The sequence below is a fragment of the Schistocerca americana genome, chromosome 4, assembly GCF_021461395.2.
Source record: "Schistocerca americana isolate TAMUIC-IGC-003095 chromosome 4, iqSchAmer2.1, whole genome shotgun sequence".
Taxonomy (NCBI): domain Eukaryota; kingdom Metazoa; phylum Arthropoda; class Insecta; order Orthoptera; family Acrididae; genus Schistocerca; species Schistocerca americana.
The window spans coordinates 294,974,725-294,994,462 of record NC_060122.1 but is presented as its reverse complement, the minus strand read 5'-3'; the positions used below and the strand labels follow the sequence as shown (position 1 = coordinate 294,994,462).

Here is a 19,738-nt window from a genome sequence, read left to right as displayed (position 1 = left end):
GCCGGCCAGCCTGTGGATGGGTTTTAAGGCGGTTTTCCATCTGCCTCGGTGGATGCGGGCTGGTTCCCCTTATTCCGCCTCAGTTACACTATGTCGGCGATTGCTGCGCAAACACTGTCTCCACGTACGCGTACACCATAATCACTCTACCATTCAAACATTGGTATTACACCCGTCTGGAATGAGGTCCCCAGTTCAATACATACATACATACATGGTAGCGCAAATGGTGACCTGACCTGGCATATACTTCGCGTTTGATCCATTTTAGGACATGCATTTCTGTGTATTACATGTAGCTAACACAGCGAAAACTATAACACTCAAAATCACTTATTTTGTCTAATAGTTAATAATGGAAACTTTCTTATCTGCGGAAATACGGAAGTAACTATAGTTTTTTCGTTGGAACGCTATACCTTTTTCAGCAACATTTATTGTGTCGTCAAACAAAAATACATTGACATTGCACACGATAATATTGACGATATTTTATGTGGCCTATTGAAATTTAATTGAAACCTGTTTTGTTACGTCGCATGTTGTGTAACTACATGTTTTAATTTTTATAGTTTGCACTCAGACCTTTATTTTCATTTGGATTATGTTTACATCATTTTTATGTTTGTATATATACTTTTTTGGAATGATTTATAGCTACATGTAACAACAGCAGCTTGCCAAATAATCTTCCCAGCGTCGCTATTGAAATGGCCTTTATATGCAGGCCCCTGATACCCTGCTGCAGATTCTTTTACCAAAAATCATACATCTCTGGTGGTACCATCCTGTGATGCCAATTGCGTGTCATCATTTTCAGAATTCACACGTCCTATAGAACAGTACAGCATACTAGATGAGGGTTTCCTCTGATCAAAGACTAATTAGCAATTATGTAGAGCCACAATTGTCATAATGATTAGCTTTACAATTTCCACTTCAACTGTAATGATACGACGGTGGACTCACCATTTGATTGTCAAAATACCAACTGCACATTCGGTTAACGTGCATGCCCAAGTTAAATATCAAAAATAGTTTCATAAAACGTTAGTGCTCTCTTTGGTCGACCTGCGTATGACTGCGTCATGTTTAGAACCAGCAGAAGAGGCTCCTCTGTGCAAAATACATATGGTAGGGTCAGGAGAACACTGCATAGTGATATTTTTCAATCGACGACTCCTTCACAGTTTGAGAACTGCCAGCGTATTATAAAGTCATCGAAAATATGCAATTAGATATCGGTTGTTGGTTCAGGAAAACATCAATAATGAAGGGCATCCGACAGAGTTTGATGCGTCCTTCAAATTCTAGTGTGACGGACACAGTAATTCAACCCAGTAACTTGCTGATAGTAAATCAAATACATTACATGTTGACAAGAACAACTTTATATACTGTTCCTAATCACAAAATACCGCATCCCATTAAAAAAATTAGTAACGGCGATTTGGATCAAATGCAGAAGGAATTTGCGTATTATGTCTTGAATAGTAGAATTTGTATTAATTTATGATGCAGCCAAGTGCTTAACTACGCATAGGGCATCACCTATATGCCATATTCATTTTGTAAATTTTGTAGCAGTATAGTGCTGTTTGCGGTAACAGGGACATAAACAATATATACACCTCAATATTAGATTAGATTTACTTTCCGTTCCAATAGATCCTAGTGTGGAGATCCTCCAGAACTTAGAACAAATCAGAAAAACAAGAATTCACTACAAATATTTACAAAGGGAAACAAATATGGTAATTCGCCTTCCACATACCCCAGATAAAATGGTCGCCATGTATGTGGAATAAGCAAAAAGAGTGTTAAACAAATTTTGATTTAAAAGGTAGTAAATAATTGGTCACAAACTTGTAAATGTCCAATACATTCAGGTGCATATGACAGTTTCTATGTTATTATAGCCATGCATCATCAAACAGAAAAATCACTTGCAACACGTATTTACAATGATCGCATTACTGCACTGAATTTGTACAGAATTCAATTTGTAGTAATATTCACATTATTTGATATTATTAGTACCATATACACATCAGCTAGTTCCGCTAAGAAATTCACCAATGGTGTAGAGCGATTTGGTCACCAATAAATCGTTTAGGGTCCTCTTAAACTGAACTTGATTAGCAGTTATGGCTTTTTATGGCTGCTGGCAAGTTATTGAAATTTTGTGTTCTGAATAGTGGACCCCTTTCCGGAGTAAAGTATGTTACTTCAAATCTTTGTATATCAATTTTAATAGTATTATAGATCTTATAATTAAAGTTTTCCTTGAGAGATATAAGTCTCATCATCGCAGATTTTGTAGTATTGTTTCCATGAACTGAGCTGTTGGTTTGGAAAAGAGATATATTTTAATGACAAATTTCGCTAAGAAATAAATATGTCGGGAAGGACTGTTAATATCACTTGTTCCCTAAACAGGCCTCTAGGTTGGTCTTGAGTTCACACCACGAATAATTCTTATTAGATGTTCCTGAACCTGGAAAACTGTAGCTTGGCTAGATGAATTGCACGAATCTCGTGTGACATTATGGAAATGAAACTAGGCATAGTATGATAGTTTTATATTTTTGTATCACCTACGTCTGATAATACTGGGATTGCAAACAGTTGAGTTTATTGTCAAGCTACAATCCCCAGAATTTAACACTGTCAGCTTCTAGCTGTTTGTGGTCATATTTTGGCAGGAAATCTCTTAAAGTTCTGGACTATATTTAGTGTGTTTTTCAAAATTTGGTGACGACAGTCTCATTTTTTAGACGCTTTTGCAAATTCATTTGCTGAATTTTTATATTTTTCCCCTTTTTCAATTAAATTCAGTTTTTCTCGGTATTATCCAAGAGTTTCACTGTACCTTTTTCCCATTTTGAACCAGTGCCGCCTTCACTATTTCATTCCTTAAGACTATCCTTTCGTCTTATTGTGGATTCCTTTCCCCTCTTTCAGTCAGTAGTTGCCCAATGCTCCCCTTAAGATGCTTGACAGCCTCTCGATCTTTTAACTTATCAGCGTCCTATCTCCTTAATTTCCTACTCTTGTGAAATTTTTTCAATAAATTGTGGTCAGTCCACATTTGCCTTTGGAAACGTCTTACTGTTTAAAGCCTGGTTTTGAAAGCTGTGCCTTACCACTATATTATGCATCTGAAACCTGCCGGTCTCTACAGGTGTATTCCATGCACGCAGTCTTCTTGCGTGATTCTTAAACCAAGTGTTAGTAATAATTAAAATGTGCTCTGTCCAGAATTCTACCAGATGGTTTACCCCTTTCATTCATTCCCCCGAGTCCAAATTCTTCTACTATTTTCCCCTGTCTTCCTTCTTCTACTACCGAATTCTAGCCACCATCACAGCTAAATTATTGTCTCCTTTAACTATATGAATAATTTATTTTATCTCATCACACATTCCCTCAATTTCTTCATCTTTGGGGTTAGTATGTACGTAAACTTGTACAACTGTGGTGAGCGTTGGATTTGTATGTGTTTTGCCTATGATAATGCTAATGGCAGTTTATGGAAGGAATCGAGTATTGCGATAATACTTGATTGTTTCAATAACTAACACTTGCAGAGTAGTTAAAATACGTGATTTTTCATATTACAAACACTGTGGAGAAATTGTGGACTTTTCAGCTGTAAACAAATGCCTACCGCGTAAAAGGTGATATACTATTATTGTAGCGTAATGCATTTAGGCACTTCAAATTGAAATATTAAAAGGGGTTATGAGAGTCAAAGAAAGTTGTTCTTCCAGAGTGATTGTTTTTCTGAATGTTGTCGACTCCATAATGAGAGAGGTTACAAACGTTAATTCGTATCATCCGTTAACGGTAAGCAAAGAAAACATGAATAATGAACTATTTGAGAAAAATTATCATAATGAAAAAAACTGCTGCGTCTTCATACAGCTTTGCGTTCTTTCTTATAGTTTATGGCATGGACTCCTGTACTTGAAGCACTGGTTAACATACAACCTCCAGACGGCTTGGACGCATTTAAAACTTCCATATCTGCATAGGATACTTAAAGTTTATTCTTAAACAGTTCGGTCTAATAGACATTAAAGTCAATTAGCACACGGAAGTTGTTTTGATGCACATTATTAGAAAAGTTCATTACTCTTCATTATTCGTCCCGTCATTAATTGTCATCACCGTATCGCAATTAACACTTAACATCGTCACTTTTGTTTTGGAACATTAGTTATTCATCAGTCACTTGTATACAACCTCTAATCATTTTCTTTAAATCGCCAGGTATATACGGCGTCTTCCTACATTTCTGCTACCTCAACAACACTACCCGTCAGTAATTACCTTGCTTTCTGCTCCGGAATACGATTATTATTTACATTTACAGTATTTTTACAGCTCATAAATAGTACTTAAATTAATTTCTTAACGCTACTGCACAAAACACAAATACGAAATAGATAATACTGTTTCTTATTATTAGTAATTACTAGCAGATAATGTGGTCGATAAGACATTTTAAGGTTCATCACTATCGATAATAAATCTTACGTATCAAAGTTTTGACATGAATTCCTCAACGGTCAATCTCACGTGTCTACACCACCTCTCGATGCTTCTTTCTGTGATACTTGTCGAATACCTCTCAGGTTCAGATGAAAATAGAAACTTCTATTTCAATATATTTTCGTTGGTTCCTATATCGACAGTGCTGCCTTAAATTACTCGGGCGCGGTGTTAAGGCATTGGCAAGAACATACGACGAAATGTGGACTGCAGAACAGGCAACGAACATGTTTTAGTCTCTAGACCAACAAGTAAAATAATATGGCGCACTAAACTCTGCGAAGTTAGGCAGCGTTCAGTCCAGGACCTGCCTTTCGTCGGGAGCGACTAACCGGTCATAGGCGCTGCAGTGACTAAGTTTTGATGGCGGCAAATTATGCGTAACACTTTAATAGCAAATTGCATTACACAGAGGCCGGTGATCAAACTCTCTCGTGAACGATGTTAACGGCAAGGCCAGATAATTCATCTTCTTGCCACAATACTGAAACAAAGTGCTCAGGAACAGTTGTGACATTAACAGATTAAGCCACTGGTAGGTGGCAGACAAGATTGACGATCTGTCTTTCTATTCCCTTCTATGGTCTTGTAAAAACGAGAGAAACTTCCCTTGATATTCCGATGAATATAGACATAGTTATATATTATTTTAAGGCCAGGCGATGAGCAGAAAAATCGGAAAGGTAAGCGACCGTTCCCTAGATTATAGACACCGTGACTGTGGCGAATAACAGTACACTCATTGTTTGGACTTTCGTTGAAGATTGTTTGAGGTGATAAATCTGAGAATATCAGTTCTTAAAGTAGTGTAGTTTTTCAGAGAAAACAGACGTCCATCAAAAGTTAAAAATATCGATGATTCTGGGTCACTATGCCTCTAGACCAACGAATTTTGGCCTTTCGCGATGTCCTGTACTGTATATGCTCCATGTCTCCTTTAAGCACACCGTTATGTGGAGTACACACTAGCAAAGTATTCAAACAGAGGTGATACACAACTTTTTGTAACAAACAGTACTTTCATCAGCGTTCTGTTAATACACAGAAGCCTGTATTTGGTTTATCAATTTACGATACTATATAATTACATTTAATATTCACATGTTATTGCAAGGAATTTTAGTGACGTTAATGAGTCTTCATCTACGTGATTACTCTGCTATTCACAATAAAGTGCCTGACAGAGGGTTCAATGAACCACCTTCAAGCTGTCTCTCTACCGTTCCATTCTCGAACGGCGCGCAGGAAAAAGGAGCACTTAAATTTTTCTGTGCGAACCCCGATTCCTCTTATTTTATCGTAATGATCATTTCTCCCTATCTAGGTGGGTGCCAACAGACCGTTTTTGCAATCGGAGGAGAAAACTGGTGATTGAAATTTCATGAAAAGATCCTGTCGCAACGAAAAACGCGTTTGTTTTAATGGTTACCACTCCAATTCACGTACCATGTCTGTGGCACTATCTCCTTTTTTTCGCGTTAATACAAACGAGCTGCCTTCTTTGAATTTTTTTCAATGTCATCCGTCAGTCGCACCTAATGCGGATCTCACACCGCACTGCAGTACTCCAGAATATGGCGGACAAGTGTGGTGTAAGCAGTCTCTTTGGTAGACCTGTTGCACTTTTTAAGTGTTCTGCCAATGAATCGCAGTCTTTGGTTTGCTCTACCCACAACACTATCTATCTGATTGTTCCAATGTAGGTTATTTGTAATTGTGATCCCTAAGTATTTAGACGAATTTACAGCCTTCAGGTTTGTGTGACTTAACTACGTAATCGAAATTTAGCGGATTTCTTTTAGTACTCATATGAACAACTTCATACTTTTCTTTTTTCAGGTTAACTGCCACTTTTCGCACCATACAGATATCGTATCTAAATCATTTTGCAATTCGTTTTGGTCATCTGATGACTTTACAAGACAAGTGTAGATGTTGTCATTAATTACACGGAGTGTTATAAAATTCATATATACTGGTACAGTTTTATAAGTCGTAAGGGAACGGATAAAAGTTTTATGTAGGTACCAGTGTAGCTTATCCATGTAACAAAGACAACGAAACCGACTCACATTTACAATTCTCGCGCTGATATTGATGTTTCTTATACATTTTTCTTCCGATCATTCTAACGTCAGTTAAAAAATATAGTGTTTGTGTTAATATGGTAAGTTATACACCAAATAACATTATTAGACTTCATTTCGGCGCAATGTTTGTAGGTCTGAAAATTTAATCATGTGTGAGAAAGCGCTTGACAAAACACACGCTGTGATTAGTTACGTACAACTCGTAGAGGAACCGGACTAGAATTCGAAGAGTTGGAGGAGTGAAAAGGGAAGCAATAATTGAATAATGATCCAGGGTTGAAATCTATTCCATATGTTGTTTCACCTGTAAACTGAGTATCAGTGAAGGAAATAAGGAAAAATTTGGAAATGAAATTAAAGTTCAGAGAGGACCTTTGTCAATGGTATCGTAAGTCTGACAGACAGCAAAGGACTTAGAAGGTAAGTTGGTTGAAATGGATAACATCATGGAAATAAGGTCTAAAATGGACATCAATAAAATTAAAACAAGACTAAAAGGATACAGTCAAATTGAGAAAAGTTATGCTGAAGAAGTTAGATTGAGAAATATACACTGGAAGTAGTAAACGGGTTCTGCTATTTGGGCTTCAAAATAACTGGTTGTGTCAGAAGTAGAAAGGACATAAGATATACATGGGCATGAAAAAGAGAAATATTTTAACATCTAATAAAAATTTAAGTATTTGTTTGGAGTGTTGACTTGTACTGTAGTGAAATGTAGATGATAAACAGTACAGACAAGACTATAATAGAAGCTCAAATAATGTACTATTACAGAAGAGCACTGAAGATCAAATGAGTAGATCTGCTAACTAAACAAGAGGTACTGAAACGAGCTGAAGAAAAGAGAGAATTATGGCAGTACTTGAGTAAAAGAAGGTATCGGTTGACAGTAATAGAGGAGGAAAGAGTGGGGGGTAAAAGTTATACGAGGGCTATTCTAAATTTGAAAAACGTTCACTTTCCCAGATGTTTGTGTTCGAGATAATGAACGAGGACTTATTTTACAACCTAATTTTATATCTTAGCTGTTTTTCTACATATTTGCCGGAAAAATTTATTGTAGTGCTCAACAAGCTTTCCTATGCCATCTGGATACTCAGTTGCTGCTACGTTGTTGAACCAGTCACTAACATCATCTTTCAGCACTCTGTCACGTCTATAGTGCTTTCCGACCAAAAAAATCCCACAGTTTTGAAGGAAAATTGTGATCATAGGAGCCAAGACCGGGCTACAAGGCCGATGTTCAAAAAGTTCCTATTTAAACTACCGGGTCAAATCCTTTGTCATCTCAACACAATGCGAGCGGGTGCTATGGCCGTATGTTTTGAATGGCGCAATGTAGTCGGTGAAGCGTGTGACACTAGGAAGCTGCATCTACATCTGCATCTTAAAGACGCAGATTCGATGAAAAGGACGCCCTTTCGATCTCAAGACACTGTGGCCGTGACGTTTCTGGTGCTCAGAAATTGTTTGTCATTTTCTGATATCTTGAGAACTGTGACTGATTTCATTGAGTATATATATATATATATATATATATATATATATATATATATATATATATATATATAAAGTGTCCGTTTGTTGGTTGTTTTTTTTTGTTTTTAATTCCTACAAATCTACAGTTTTATTCCGGTCTTCATGAAATTTTACACACTTTGGCTTCAAGGGAAAAGAAAGATAAATGTCTACGTAAGATTTCGTAATTGCCTTGAAACACCCACATGTGTAATATGTAAAGGGGAAAGGTTGTTACCAAAAATTTCGAATAGTTCTTGGCCAATTTACTTCAACTTTAAACATTCAAATGAAACAATTAAGAAAGTTAACGACAAATTAAATGTCCAACAAACGAAATATATCGTGGTGAACTGACTGTAATTCCTATAGCGAGGATAAATTACAGCATCAATACTCGTCTTGGAGACTGTACCATCAGACGTCGTTAGATCGCAGGACGAGCGAAAACTCTAGAATTTGACAGAAACATGATTGTGAAATCTTTATTAATTGGTTAGTTGCTATTCTTACATATGACATATACCTACAAGATATTTTAGTCCGTGTTTCACAGTCACTTTTATTATTAAAATCCATAGTGGCATACAAACGCTCAGACAGGTCATGGATATGGTACCAGCAGAAGTCACTAGATCATTGACCTATCAAAAGATCGAACAGATCCCGACATTTCCCGAACTGTGGCATAAACTGTTCTGATAGTTCGAGTCGTTCTCAAACACGGTCCTACTTGAAAAGGTGGAAACTGAGCTGAAACAATACAAGACAAATTCTCCAAAGACACAATGAGATACTTATCGGAAAATATACCAACAGATGGTGCAGCTAATCATCTTTTCATACAGGGAAAATGTAAAGTTTGCGAAAATTTACTTGAGGAAATTAATTAAAAATTCTGCTAGGCACCGGGCCAATCACTTTGTGTTGCAGACATTAAACATCCAGGGCAACGCCCCCCCACTGTATCTACCATAAAATAATAATTTCGTGTGCTCAGTGGTGGAGTGTGTCTTTCAATTGGTCAACACTCCAGCGACGTCCGTGTCCCTAAACATTCTACGGTTTAACGTGGAATCCGAATCACGTATCTTTCCTGACGACTCTTCACTTCAAGTAGAATTCAAGGCTAGATTAACGGCAGACTGAAAATTTCCATCGTCCAACCTGGACTCAATACCTTTCTGTCTCCAAGATGCACTCTTCCTGGCCCGACGCCATTTCATTGACTGACGCTTTGTTTTTGGACTTTTATGCGAAACCCAGGCTGAAGTGTGGTTCACAACCTCTTCGCTGTCCTTGTCCTACCGAGTGGGAAAGTCGATGCAGTTGCTCTTCTTTGTTTTATGTATTCATTTGTCAAAAGTTGAGGAGCTCACTAGGCAAACAATTTTCTATAGTTCAAATTACCAACGCTTTGGTAAAGGACTGCTCGTAAAATTACAGGAAAGCACTAGCTGACTCCATGACTAGATAAACGTCTATCTTGTTGATTTTTTCCTCAGTCCATGTTTTGAGTTAGTCACAATTAAAAATCGGCCTGAGCGTTCTTCACAATGATTATTCATTCATCCGTCATTAAACGTGATGCTCTAACTTCCAACCGAAGCTTCACTCAATTGCGTTTTCATAAGCGTTTTTATACATCGACCACTGCCTAATAGCCCGGAAGTTTTAAGTGATGTCAGTACCAGCCGTAAAAGGTTACATTGTATGATCGTTTTTCATTTGTCAGCCAGACAATGCGACTTATCACAGGCTGCATACGTAGCATTCAAACTACATGGCTACCAGTTTTAAGTAACATCCAACCTCCAGCTCTACGAAGATCAGACGCTCTCCTGAAGACCTGGAGAAACATTCAGAAGAACCCCCAGCTACCCGTACACAGCGATATATTAATTGCAGAACATCAGCGTCTGAAGTCAAGAAAACCACCTTGGCGAACTGCACGGCATCTTGAAACCTCCGACTTTAACATCAACGAAGTATGGAGAAGTCAGTGGGAAGAATCATCAGTGTTCAACGGTCATCTGGTTGAAAAGCCTTCCACGCGAGTTCCAGGTTTCACACTCCCCAGACGCCAGTGGAGAACCATCAACCGCATCCGAACAGGACAAGGGAGCTCCGGATATCTAAAGCACAAATGGGGCCGGGCAAAATTTCCGGATTGTGACTGTGGAGCTGCCCTGCAAACAATAAATCACATTGTTGGTGAATGCCCGAAACGAGCCTCTGGAGGAGCAATAAATGACATCCACCATGCATCACCGGAAGGGATCAACTGGATCAACAGATTGGACTTAGAAATCTAAGAACTTGTGTCATGTGTAGATAATTTAGCATAATACTTTGAACATTTGATTCTTTACATGTATTTTGCTTGTCATTTCTTACACTGTATACTTTTAAAATTATGTATTTGATCCAAGCTCTGTATCATCATACGATAAAAAATGGTTCAAATGGCTCTGAGAACTATGGGACTTAACATCTGAGGTCATCAGTCACCTAGAACTTAGAACTACTTAAACCTAACCAACCTAAGGACATCACACACATCCATGCCCGAGGCAGGATTCGAACCTGCGACCGTAGCGGTCGCGCGGTTCCAGACCGAAGCGCCTAGAACCGCTCGGCCACACCGGCCGTCCATACGATAAATAAATAAATATGTCTGTAAATTTCGACAGGGCGTGCCTTTTTTTAAATCCAGAAAACGAATTACACTACGAACCTCACATCTGGCGAGATCAATAGTTTTGTCACACATTTTAAAATCGCACAAATAAACAATGAACGAGCGTTCCTTCGTTCCTTTCGCGTTCCGGGATAAGAGGAGAAGTGCTCGGATCGTCATATCAAAAAGCTCTTTACTTTTAGAATGACCCTCGTATATGGAGACCAATTCTAAATACAGTTATCCCTTTCGAGTGGATGTAGGTTACAGTAGTTGCGCAGAGGTGAAGAGGCTTGTTCAGGATAGACTAGCGAGAAGAGCTTCGCAAAGCGGTCTTAGGATTAATACAACAACAACAACAACAACAACAACGACTACTACTACTACTACTACTAATACTGCAACAATACAGAACATATATGAATCATCCTGATTTTGGTTAACTCTATATGTAACGAAATGTATTATCCTGCGTAACAATGAAAAACACGTCAGCATGTCCCCTTTGGGAACGGCAATCATTAAATCTGCTCAAGTTATTATGTATTTCTAAGCCTACCATGAGTGACGGAGTCATAAATATTCATACCAATAAATAAGGAGCACACAATCCGTTCTGAAAAAGTTTGAAAAAATCTGCACGGAATGTCAACTTCTGTTAGTAAACATATGCCTACAGGAGGAAAACATTTCCCAAACGAATGGGGTTCACAGCCAACTTTAGACGATGGGTATAAATCCACATTCGCAAACACTTTAGTATGAAGAGTCAGTTGCACGACTTTTGTGAAATGCTTCTTCAACCAAAGGCAAACAGTCTACCCTTCCTGCTCCATATGTACTACACAATTTCACCCAATTGTCCACTTGACACTACGTTATCCAGAATACCATCAGTTTTTATAGTAGTATTTCTAAATGTAGATATAGTAGCTACATAGTCTGCATCGGAGTCCAAATTCTCAGTCTTCTGCGTGCTCATTTATAACTTCTTCCCAGCTGTTCCTTACACGATCACCCAGAACTTCTCCGCAATGGAACTACGCCACCTCCATGACATCATTCTTATAAATCTAAAAGAAATATTCACGAATATCAATATGATAGTCTAACTTTAAGAATAAGCCAAAAGTGAGTTAATAACACGCCTATTACATTCAACCTGTTACATTCAAAAGCGAGCGGACCTATGGATACTGGAAAATGGAGTGCCAAGCAGAGAAACTGCTTTCGTCATGTTGCATATTCTCACAAAACATCCTACTCGAGCATTGTCAGCGGGAATAATTTATACTATCTCAGGTGTTAATATTCTCAAGAAAATTTGTTAAACAATATGGTCTACAATGTTTATTCTCCTTTAAGAAGGAACATTTCACAGCATATAATCAGTAAAATTGAATGTAACCAGGAACTGAATTCACGGCAATCTATTTGCTTACATGTAAGGCGCGGAAGAAAACTAGCTGTAAATATGCTTACAAACGACTCCCATGTTGATTTCACGCTTTATGATATATATATATATATATATATATATATATATATATATAGGATGTTTCAAAAATGACCGGTATATTTGAAACGGCAATAAAAACTAAACGAGCAGCGATAGAAATACACCGTTTGTTGCAATATGCTTGGGACAACAGTACATTTTCAGGCAGACAAACTTTCGAAATTACAGTAGTTACAATTTTCAACAACAGATGGCGCTGCGGTCTGGGAAACTCTATAGTACGATATTTTCCACATATCCACCATGCGTAGCAATAATATGGCGTAGTCTCTGAATGAAATTACCCGAAACCTTTGACAACGTGCTGGCGGAATGGCTTCACATGCAGATGAGATGTGCTGCTTCAGCTGTTCAATTGTTTCTGGATTCTGGCGGTACACCTGGTCTTTCAAGTGTCCCCACAGAAAGAAGTCACAGGGGTTCATGTCTGGCGAATAGGGAGGCCAATCCACGCCGCCTCCTGTATGTTTCGGATAGCCCAAAGCAATCACACGATCATCGAAATATTCATTCAGGAAATTAAAGACGTCGGCCGTGCGATGTGGCCGGGCACCATCTTGCATAAACCACGAGGTGTTCTCAGTGTCGTCTAAGGCAGTTTGTACCGCCACAAATTCACGAAGAATGTCCAGATAGCGTGATGCAGTAATCGTTTCGGATCTGAAAAATGGGCCAATGATTCCTTTGCAAGAAATGGCGGCCCAGACCAGTACTTTTTGAGGATGCAGGGACGATGGGACTGCAACATGGGGCTTTTTGGTTCCCCATATGCGCCAGTTCTGTTTATTGACGAAGCCGTCCAGGTAAAAATAAGCTTCGTCAGTAAACCAAATGCTGCCCACATGCATATCGCCGTCATCAATCCTGTGCACTATATCGTTAGCGAATGTCTCTCGTGCAGCAATGGTAGCGGCGCTGAGGGGTTGCCGCGTTTGAATTTTGTATGGATAGAGGTGTAAACTCTGGCGCATGAGACGATACGTGGACGTTGGCGTCAATTGGACCGCAGCTGCAACACGGCGAACGGAAACCCGAGGCCGCTGTTGGATCACCTGCTGCACTAGCTGCACGTTGCCCTCTGTGGTTGCCGTACGCGGTCGCCCTACCTTTCCAGCACGTTCATCCGTCACGTTCCCAGTCCGTTGAAATTTTTCAAACAGATCCTTTATTGTATCGCTTTCCGGTCCTTTGGTTACATTAAACCTCCGTTGAAAACTTCGTCTTGTTGCAACAACACTGTGTTCTAGGCGGTGGAATTCCAACACCAGAAAAATCCTCTGTTCTAAGGAATAAACCATGTTGTCTACAGCACACTTGCACGTTGTGAACAGCACACGCTTACAGCAGAAAGACGACGTACAGAATGGCGCACCCACAGACTGCGTTGTCTTCTATATCTTTCACATCACTTGCAGCGCCATCTGTTGTTGAAAATTGTAACTACTGTAATTTCTAAAGTTTGTCCGCCTGAAAATGTACTGTTGTCCCAAGCATATTGCAACAAACGGTGTATTTCTATCGCTGCTCGTTTAGTTTTTATTGCCGTTTCAAATATACCGGTCATTTTTGAAACACCCTGTATATATATATATATATATATATATATATATATATATATATATATATATATGGTGGGTGAACACAGAACCAGGTCTAAAGAACAGTGACTCAAATGCCTCGGTAAAATTTATATCATTACTCAATTGTTCGCAGATTTAAGTCTGCCAACTTGGAAACGTAAAAATGATATTCCTAGTTCATAGAGAAACTACTGTGAGTATATTAACATCAATACAACTGATGTCTGTAGCATTTAAGACCAGTGGTCTATATATTAGATTGGTGCATAAGTTCGAAGTGTTTTTGTTTTGCATCTTGGTACTCCGGTTGCTATGGATTTTTCTACCAATTATCATTTTTGATTGGTAGTTCATTGTTGCTATTTGAGTTTACATATTGTCATTTTGTCATTTGGAAATAGCGAGCGGACCTGTGGATACTGGAAAATGGAGTGCCAAGCAGAGAAATCGGAGCATTTACGACATATTCCTCTGTTTGAGTTCATTTTCGCCATATATGAGGATAATGGCACTGGACAGAGCACGGCAAGAAAATTGTTTTTTTTTTTTTTTTTCATTTTAAGGAGGATCGTTTTGGCATTAGTGACTCTCCACCTCCAGGAAGATCTTCGGGTTTTGATGAAGATCGTTTTAACGCATTAATCCACAATGATCCACATCAGTGTACTCGAGAACTGGTAAATGTGATGAACTGTGATCGTTCCACCATCGTTTGACATTTGAATGCAGTAGGGAAGATTCAAACGTCGGGTGTACGAGAACCGCATTCTCTGAGCCAAAATCACAAAAATCAGCAGGTGACCACACGTGCATCTCCTCTTGTCCGTCATTAGTTCGCTCGTGAACAACACCGACCATTCCTGACCTGTATCATTACTGGCGACAAGAAACGGTGTCTTTATGATAAGAAAAGGAAAAGAAAGGAATGATTGAGCCCAAAAAGCAGCGACTCCCTGTACAAAGACCTACGCGCATCTACAAAAGGTACTGTTTTGAATCTGGTGGAATAGCGACGATGTGGCGTACTACGAATAATTTCCCCGAGGTGTAACCACCACCGCTGACATTTGTTGTTAAGAACTGAGATGTCTTGCAGGTGCAGTGCAAGAACAACAACCAGGAAGAGTGAGTGAAATGATGCTAGTCCACCATCTTGCACCATCAGCTCTTCTCCTTTGCCTCTCTCTATCGAACGATGTTCAAGGAATTTCCTTCCCGGATGAAAATGTGCTCCGGTCATGACTCGACGAGTTCCTGGCCTCAAAACCACTTTATTTCTACAGTCACGGAATCGAAAAGTTACTCTCGCGTTTGAACATTGTTGTAAGTAGTGAAGAAGAAAATATTATTGATGACTTAAGTCTCTGCTATGGTACCTTTTGTGTTTGTTAAACTTATGAAAATCGCTACGAACTTATGCACCAAACTAATACACTGCTGGCCATTAAAATTGCTACACCACGAAGATGACGTGCTACAGAGGCGAAATTTAACCGACAGGAAGAAGATGCTGTGATATGCAAATGATTAGCTTCTCAGAGCATTCACACAAGGTTGGCGCCGGTGGCGACACCTACAACGTGCTGACATCAGGAAAGTTTCCAACCGATTTCTCATACACAAACAGCTGTTGACCGGCGTTTCTTGGTGGAACGTTGTTGTGGTGCCTCGTGTAAGGAGGAGAAATGCGTACCATCACGTTTCCGACTTTGATAAAGGTCGGATTGTAGGCTATAGCGATTGCGGTTTATCGTATCGCGACATTGCTGCTCGCGTTGGTCGACATCCAATGACTGTTAGCAGAATACGGAGTTGGTGGGTTCAGGACTGTAATATGGAACGCCGTGCTGGATTTCAAAGGCCTCGTATCACTAGCAGTCGCCGCGCGGAATTATACGAGCGGTCTTAGGCGCTGCAATCATGGACTATGCGGCTGGTCCCGGCGCAGGTTCGAGTTCTCCCTCGGGCATGTGTGTGCGTGTTTGTCCTTAGGATAATTTAGGTTAAGTAGTGTGTAAGCTTAGGGACTGATGACCTTAGCAGCTAAATCCCATAAGATTTCACACACATTTGAACATTTTTCACTAGCAGTCGAGATGACAGGCATCTTATCCGCATGGTTGTAACGGATCGTGCAGCCACGTCTCGATACCTGAGTCAACAGATGGGGACGTTTGCAAGACAACAACCATCTGCACGAACAGTTCGACGACGTTTGCAGCAGCATGGACTATCAGCTCGGAGACCATGGCTGCGTTTACCCTTGACGCTGCATCACAGACAGGAGCGCCTGCGATAGTGTACTCAACGACGAACCTGGGTGCACGATTGGCAAAACGTCATTTTTTCGGATGAATCCAGGTTCTGTTTACAGTATCACGATGGTCGCATCCGTGTTTGGTGACATCGCGGTGAACGCACATTGGAAGCGTGTATTTGTCATCGCCATACTGGCGTATCACTCGGCGTGATGGTATGGGGTGCCATTGGTTACACGTCTCGGTCACCTCTCGTTCGCAATGATGGCACTTTGAACAGTGGACGTTACATTTCGGATGTGTTACGACCCGTGGCTCTACCCTTCATTCGATCCTTGCGAAACCCTACATTTCAGCAGAATAATGCATGACCGCATGTTGCAGGTCCTGTACGGACCTTTTGGGTACAGACAATGTTCGACTGCTGCCCTGGTTAGCATATTCTCCAGATCCCTGACCAATTGAAAACGTCTGGTCAATGGTGGTCGAGCAACTGGCTCCTCACAATACGCCAGTCACTACTCTTGATGAACTGTGGTATCGTGTTGAAGCTCCATGGGCAGCTGTACCTGTACACGCCATCCAAGCTCTGTTTGACTCAATGCCCAGGCGTATCAAGGCCGTTATTACGGCCAGAGGTGGTTATTCTGGGTAAGGTGGTTGTTCTGGGTACTGATTTCTCAGGATCTATGCACCCAAACTGCGTGAAAATGTAATCACATGTCAGTTCTAGAATAATATATTTGTCCAATGAATACCCGTTTATCATCTGCATTTCTTCTTGCTGTAGCAATTTTAATGGCCAGTAGTGTATTTACCAGTTGCACTTAAAGGATTAACAATAATATGCGAAACGTATGTTGCAGGTGAGAAGGGCGGCGCCGGTTCTTCGGAGGGCCGCAAGCAGTCGGCTGGGAAGTGCAAGCGCGTGCGCACCATCTTCACGCCGGAGCAGCTGGAGCGGCTGGAGGCGGAGTTCGAGCGCCAGCAGTACATGGTGGGGCCCGAGCGCCTCTACCTGGCGCACGCGCTCCAGCTCACTGAGGCACAGGTGAGCCGCCATCATTACTGTCAGCCCACAATGGAAACTACTTAGCGAAAGAAGCTTTGTTTAGACGACGTGCCGCAAGGCACTTACATTGTGGTGACAAAATTCATGGGTTAGCGATATGGACATGCACCGCGGCAGCATCGGATACACAAAGTATTTTGAGCAGTGCATTTTGGAGCTGTCATTTGTACAAAGGTGATTCGTGTGAAAAGATTTGCGATATGATTATGACCGCACGACGGGAATTAACACGTGCTTTGTACGCGGAATGGTAGTTGAAGATAGACGCATGAGATATTCTATTTCGGACACCGTTCGGAGATACACAGAGTGTGGCGAGAGTTCAAGATTTCAGGCATTACCTCTTACCGTGGACAACGCAGTGGCCGATGGCCTTCATTACCGACCGAGAGCAGCGGCGTTTGCGAACGTTGTCGCTGCTAACAGACAAGCAACACTGCGTGGTCAAAGAACCGCAGAACTCAGTGTGGTACATATGACAAACGCATCCATTAGGACAGTGCGGCGAAATATGGTGTTAATGGGCTACGGCAGCAGACGAATAACTTGAGTGCCTTTGCTAACATCACTATGTCGCCTGCAGCGCCTCTCCTGGGTTAGTGACCATATCGGTTGGACTCTAGAGGACCTGAAAAACGTGGCTGGGGCAGGTGAGTCTCCATTTTAGTTGGTAGGAGCTGATGGTGGAGTTAGAACGTCATGCAGACCCCACGAAGCCATGGACATAAGTTGCCGACAAGGCACTGTGCAAGCTGGTGGTGGCTCCATAATGGTGTGGACTATGTTTACATGGAACGGACTGAGCCCTCTGGTCCAGCTCAACGATCATTGACTACTTGTAGAAATGGTTATGTTCAGCTATTTGGAGCCAGTCATGGACTTCATGCTCCCAAACAACGATGGAATGTTAATACACTCCTGGAAATTGAAATAAGAACACCGTGAATTCATTGTCCCAGGAAGTGGAAACTTTATTGACACATTCCTGGGGTCAGATACATCACATGATCACACTGACAGAACCACAGGCACATAGACACAGGCAACAGAGCATGCACAATGTCGGCACTAGTACAGTGTATATCCACCTTTTGCAGCAATGCAGGCTGCTATTCGCCCATGGAGACGATCGTAGAGATGCTGGATGTAGTCCTGTGGAACGGCTTGCCATGCCATTTCCACCTGGCGCCTCAGTTGGACCAGCGTTCGTGCTGGACGTGCAGACCGCGTGAGACGACGCTTCATCCAGTCCCAAACATGCTCAATGGGGGACAGATCCGGAGATCTTGCTGGCCAGGGTAGTTGACTTACACCTTCTAGAGCACGTTGGGTGGCACGGGATACATGCGGACGTGCATTGTCCTGTTGGAACAGCAAGTTCCCTTGCCGGTCTAGGAATGGTAGAACGATGGGTTCGATGACGATTTGGATGTACCGTGCACTGTTCAGTGTCCCCTCGACGATCACCAGTGGTGTACGGCCAGTGTAGGAGATCGCTCCCCACACCATGATGCCGGGTGTTGGCCCTGTGTGCCTCGGTCGTATGCAGTCCTGATTGTGGCGCTCACCTGCACGGCGCCAAACACGCATACGACCATCATTGGCACCAAGGCAGAAGCGACTCTCATCGCTGAAGACGACACGTCTCCATTCGTCCCTCCATTCACGCGTGTCGCGACACCACTGGAGGCGGGCTGCACGATGTTGGGGCGTGAGCGGAAGACGGCCTAACAGTGTGCGGGACCGTAGCCCAGCTTCATGGAGACGGTTGCGAATGGTCCTCGCCGATACCCCAGGAGCAACAGTGTCCCTAATTTGCTGGGAAGTGGCGGTGCGGTCCCCTACGGCACTGCGTAGGATCCTACTGTCTTGGCGTGCATCCGTGCGTCGCTGCGGTCCGGTCCCAGGTCGACGGGCACGTGCACCTTCCGCCGACCACTGGCGACAACATCGATGTATTGTGGAGACCTCACGCCCCACGTGATGAGCAATTCGGCGGTACGTCCACCCGGCCTCCCGCATGCCCACTATACGCCCTCGCTCAAAGTCCGTCAGCTGCACATACGGTTCACGTCCACGCTGTCGCGGCATGCTACCATTGTTAAAGACTGCGATGGAGCTCCGTATGCCACGGCAAACTGGCTGACACTGACGGCGGCGGTGCACAAATGCTGCGCAGCTAGCGCCATTCGACGGCCAACACCACGGTTCCAGGTGTGTCCGCTGTGCCGTGCGTGTGATCATTGCTTGTACAGCCCTCTCGCAGTGTCCGGAGCAAGTATGGTGGGTCTGACACACCGGTGTCAATGTGTTCTTTTTTCCATTTCCAGGAGTGTAGATGACAATAGGCGATGCCACCAGGCCACAATCGTTTGCGATTGGTTTGAGGAACATTCTGGACAATTCGGGCGAATGGTTTGGCCACCCAGGTCGCCCGACATGAATCCTATAAAATTTATGG

The 19,738-nt window shown here is 41.8% G+C and overlaps 1 protein-coding gene across 1 annotated transcript in view; it reads left to right on the top strand.

Moving 5' to 3' along the window:
- Positions 1 to 19,738, top strand: part of LOC124613432 (homeobox protein H2.0-like) — a 171,468-nt gene that overhangs the window by 141,144 nt on the left and 10,586 nt on the right. The window contains exon 3 of the mRNA XM_047142134.1: positions 17,072 to 17,256. Coding sequence (XP_046998090.1) covers positions 17,072 to 17,256 — 185 coding nt within the window. The remainder of the gene's footprint in view (positions 1 to 17,071; positions 17,257 to 19,738) is intronic.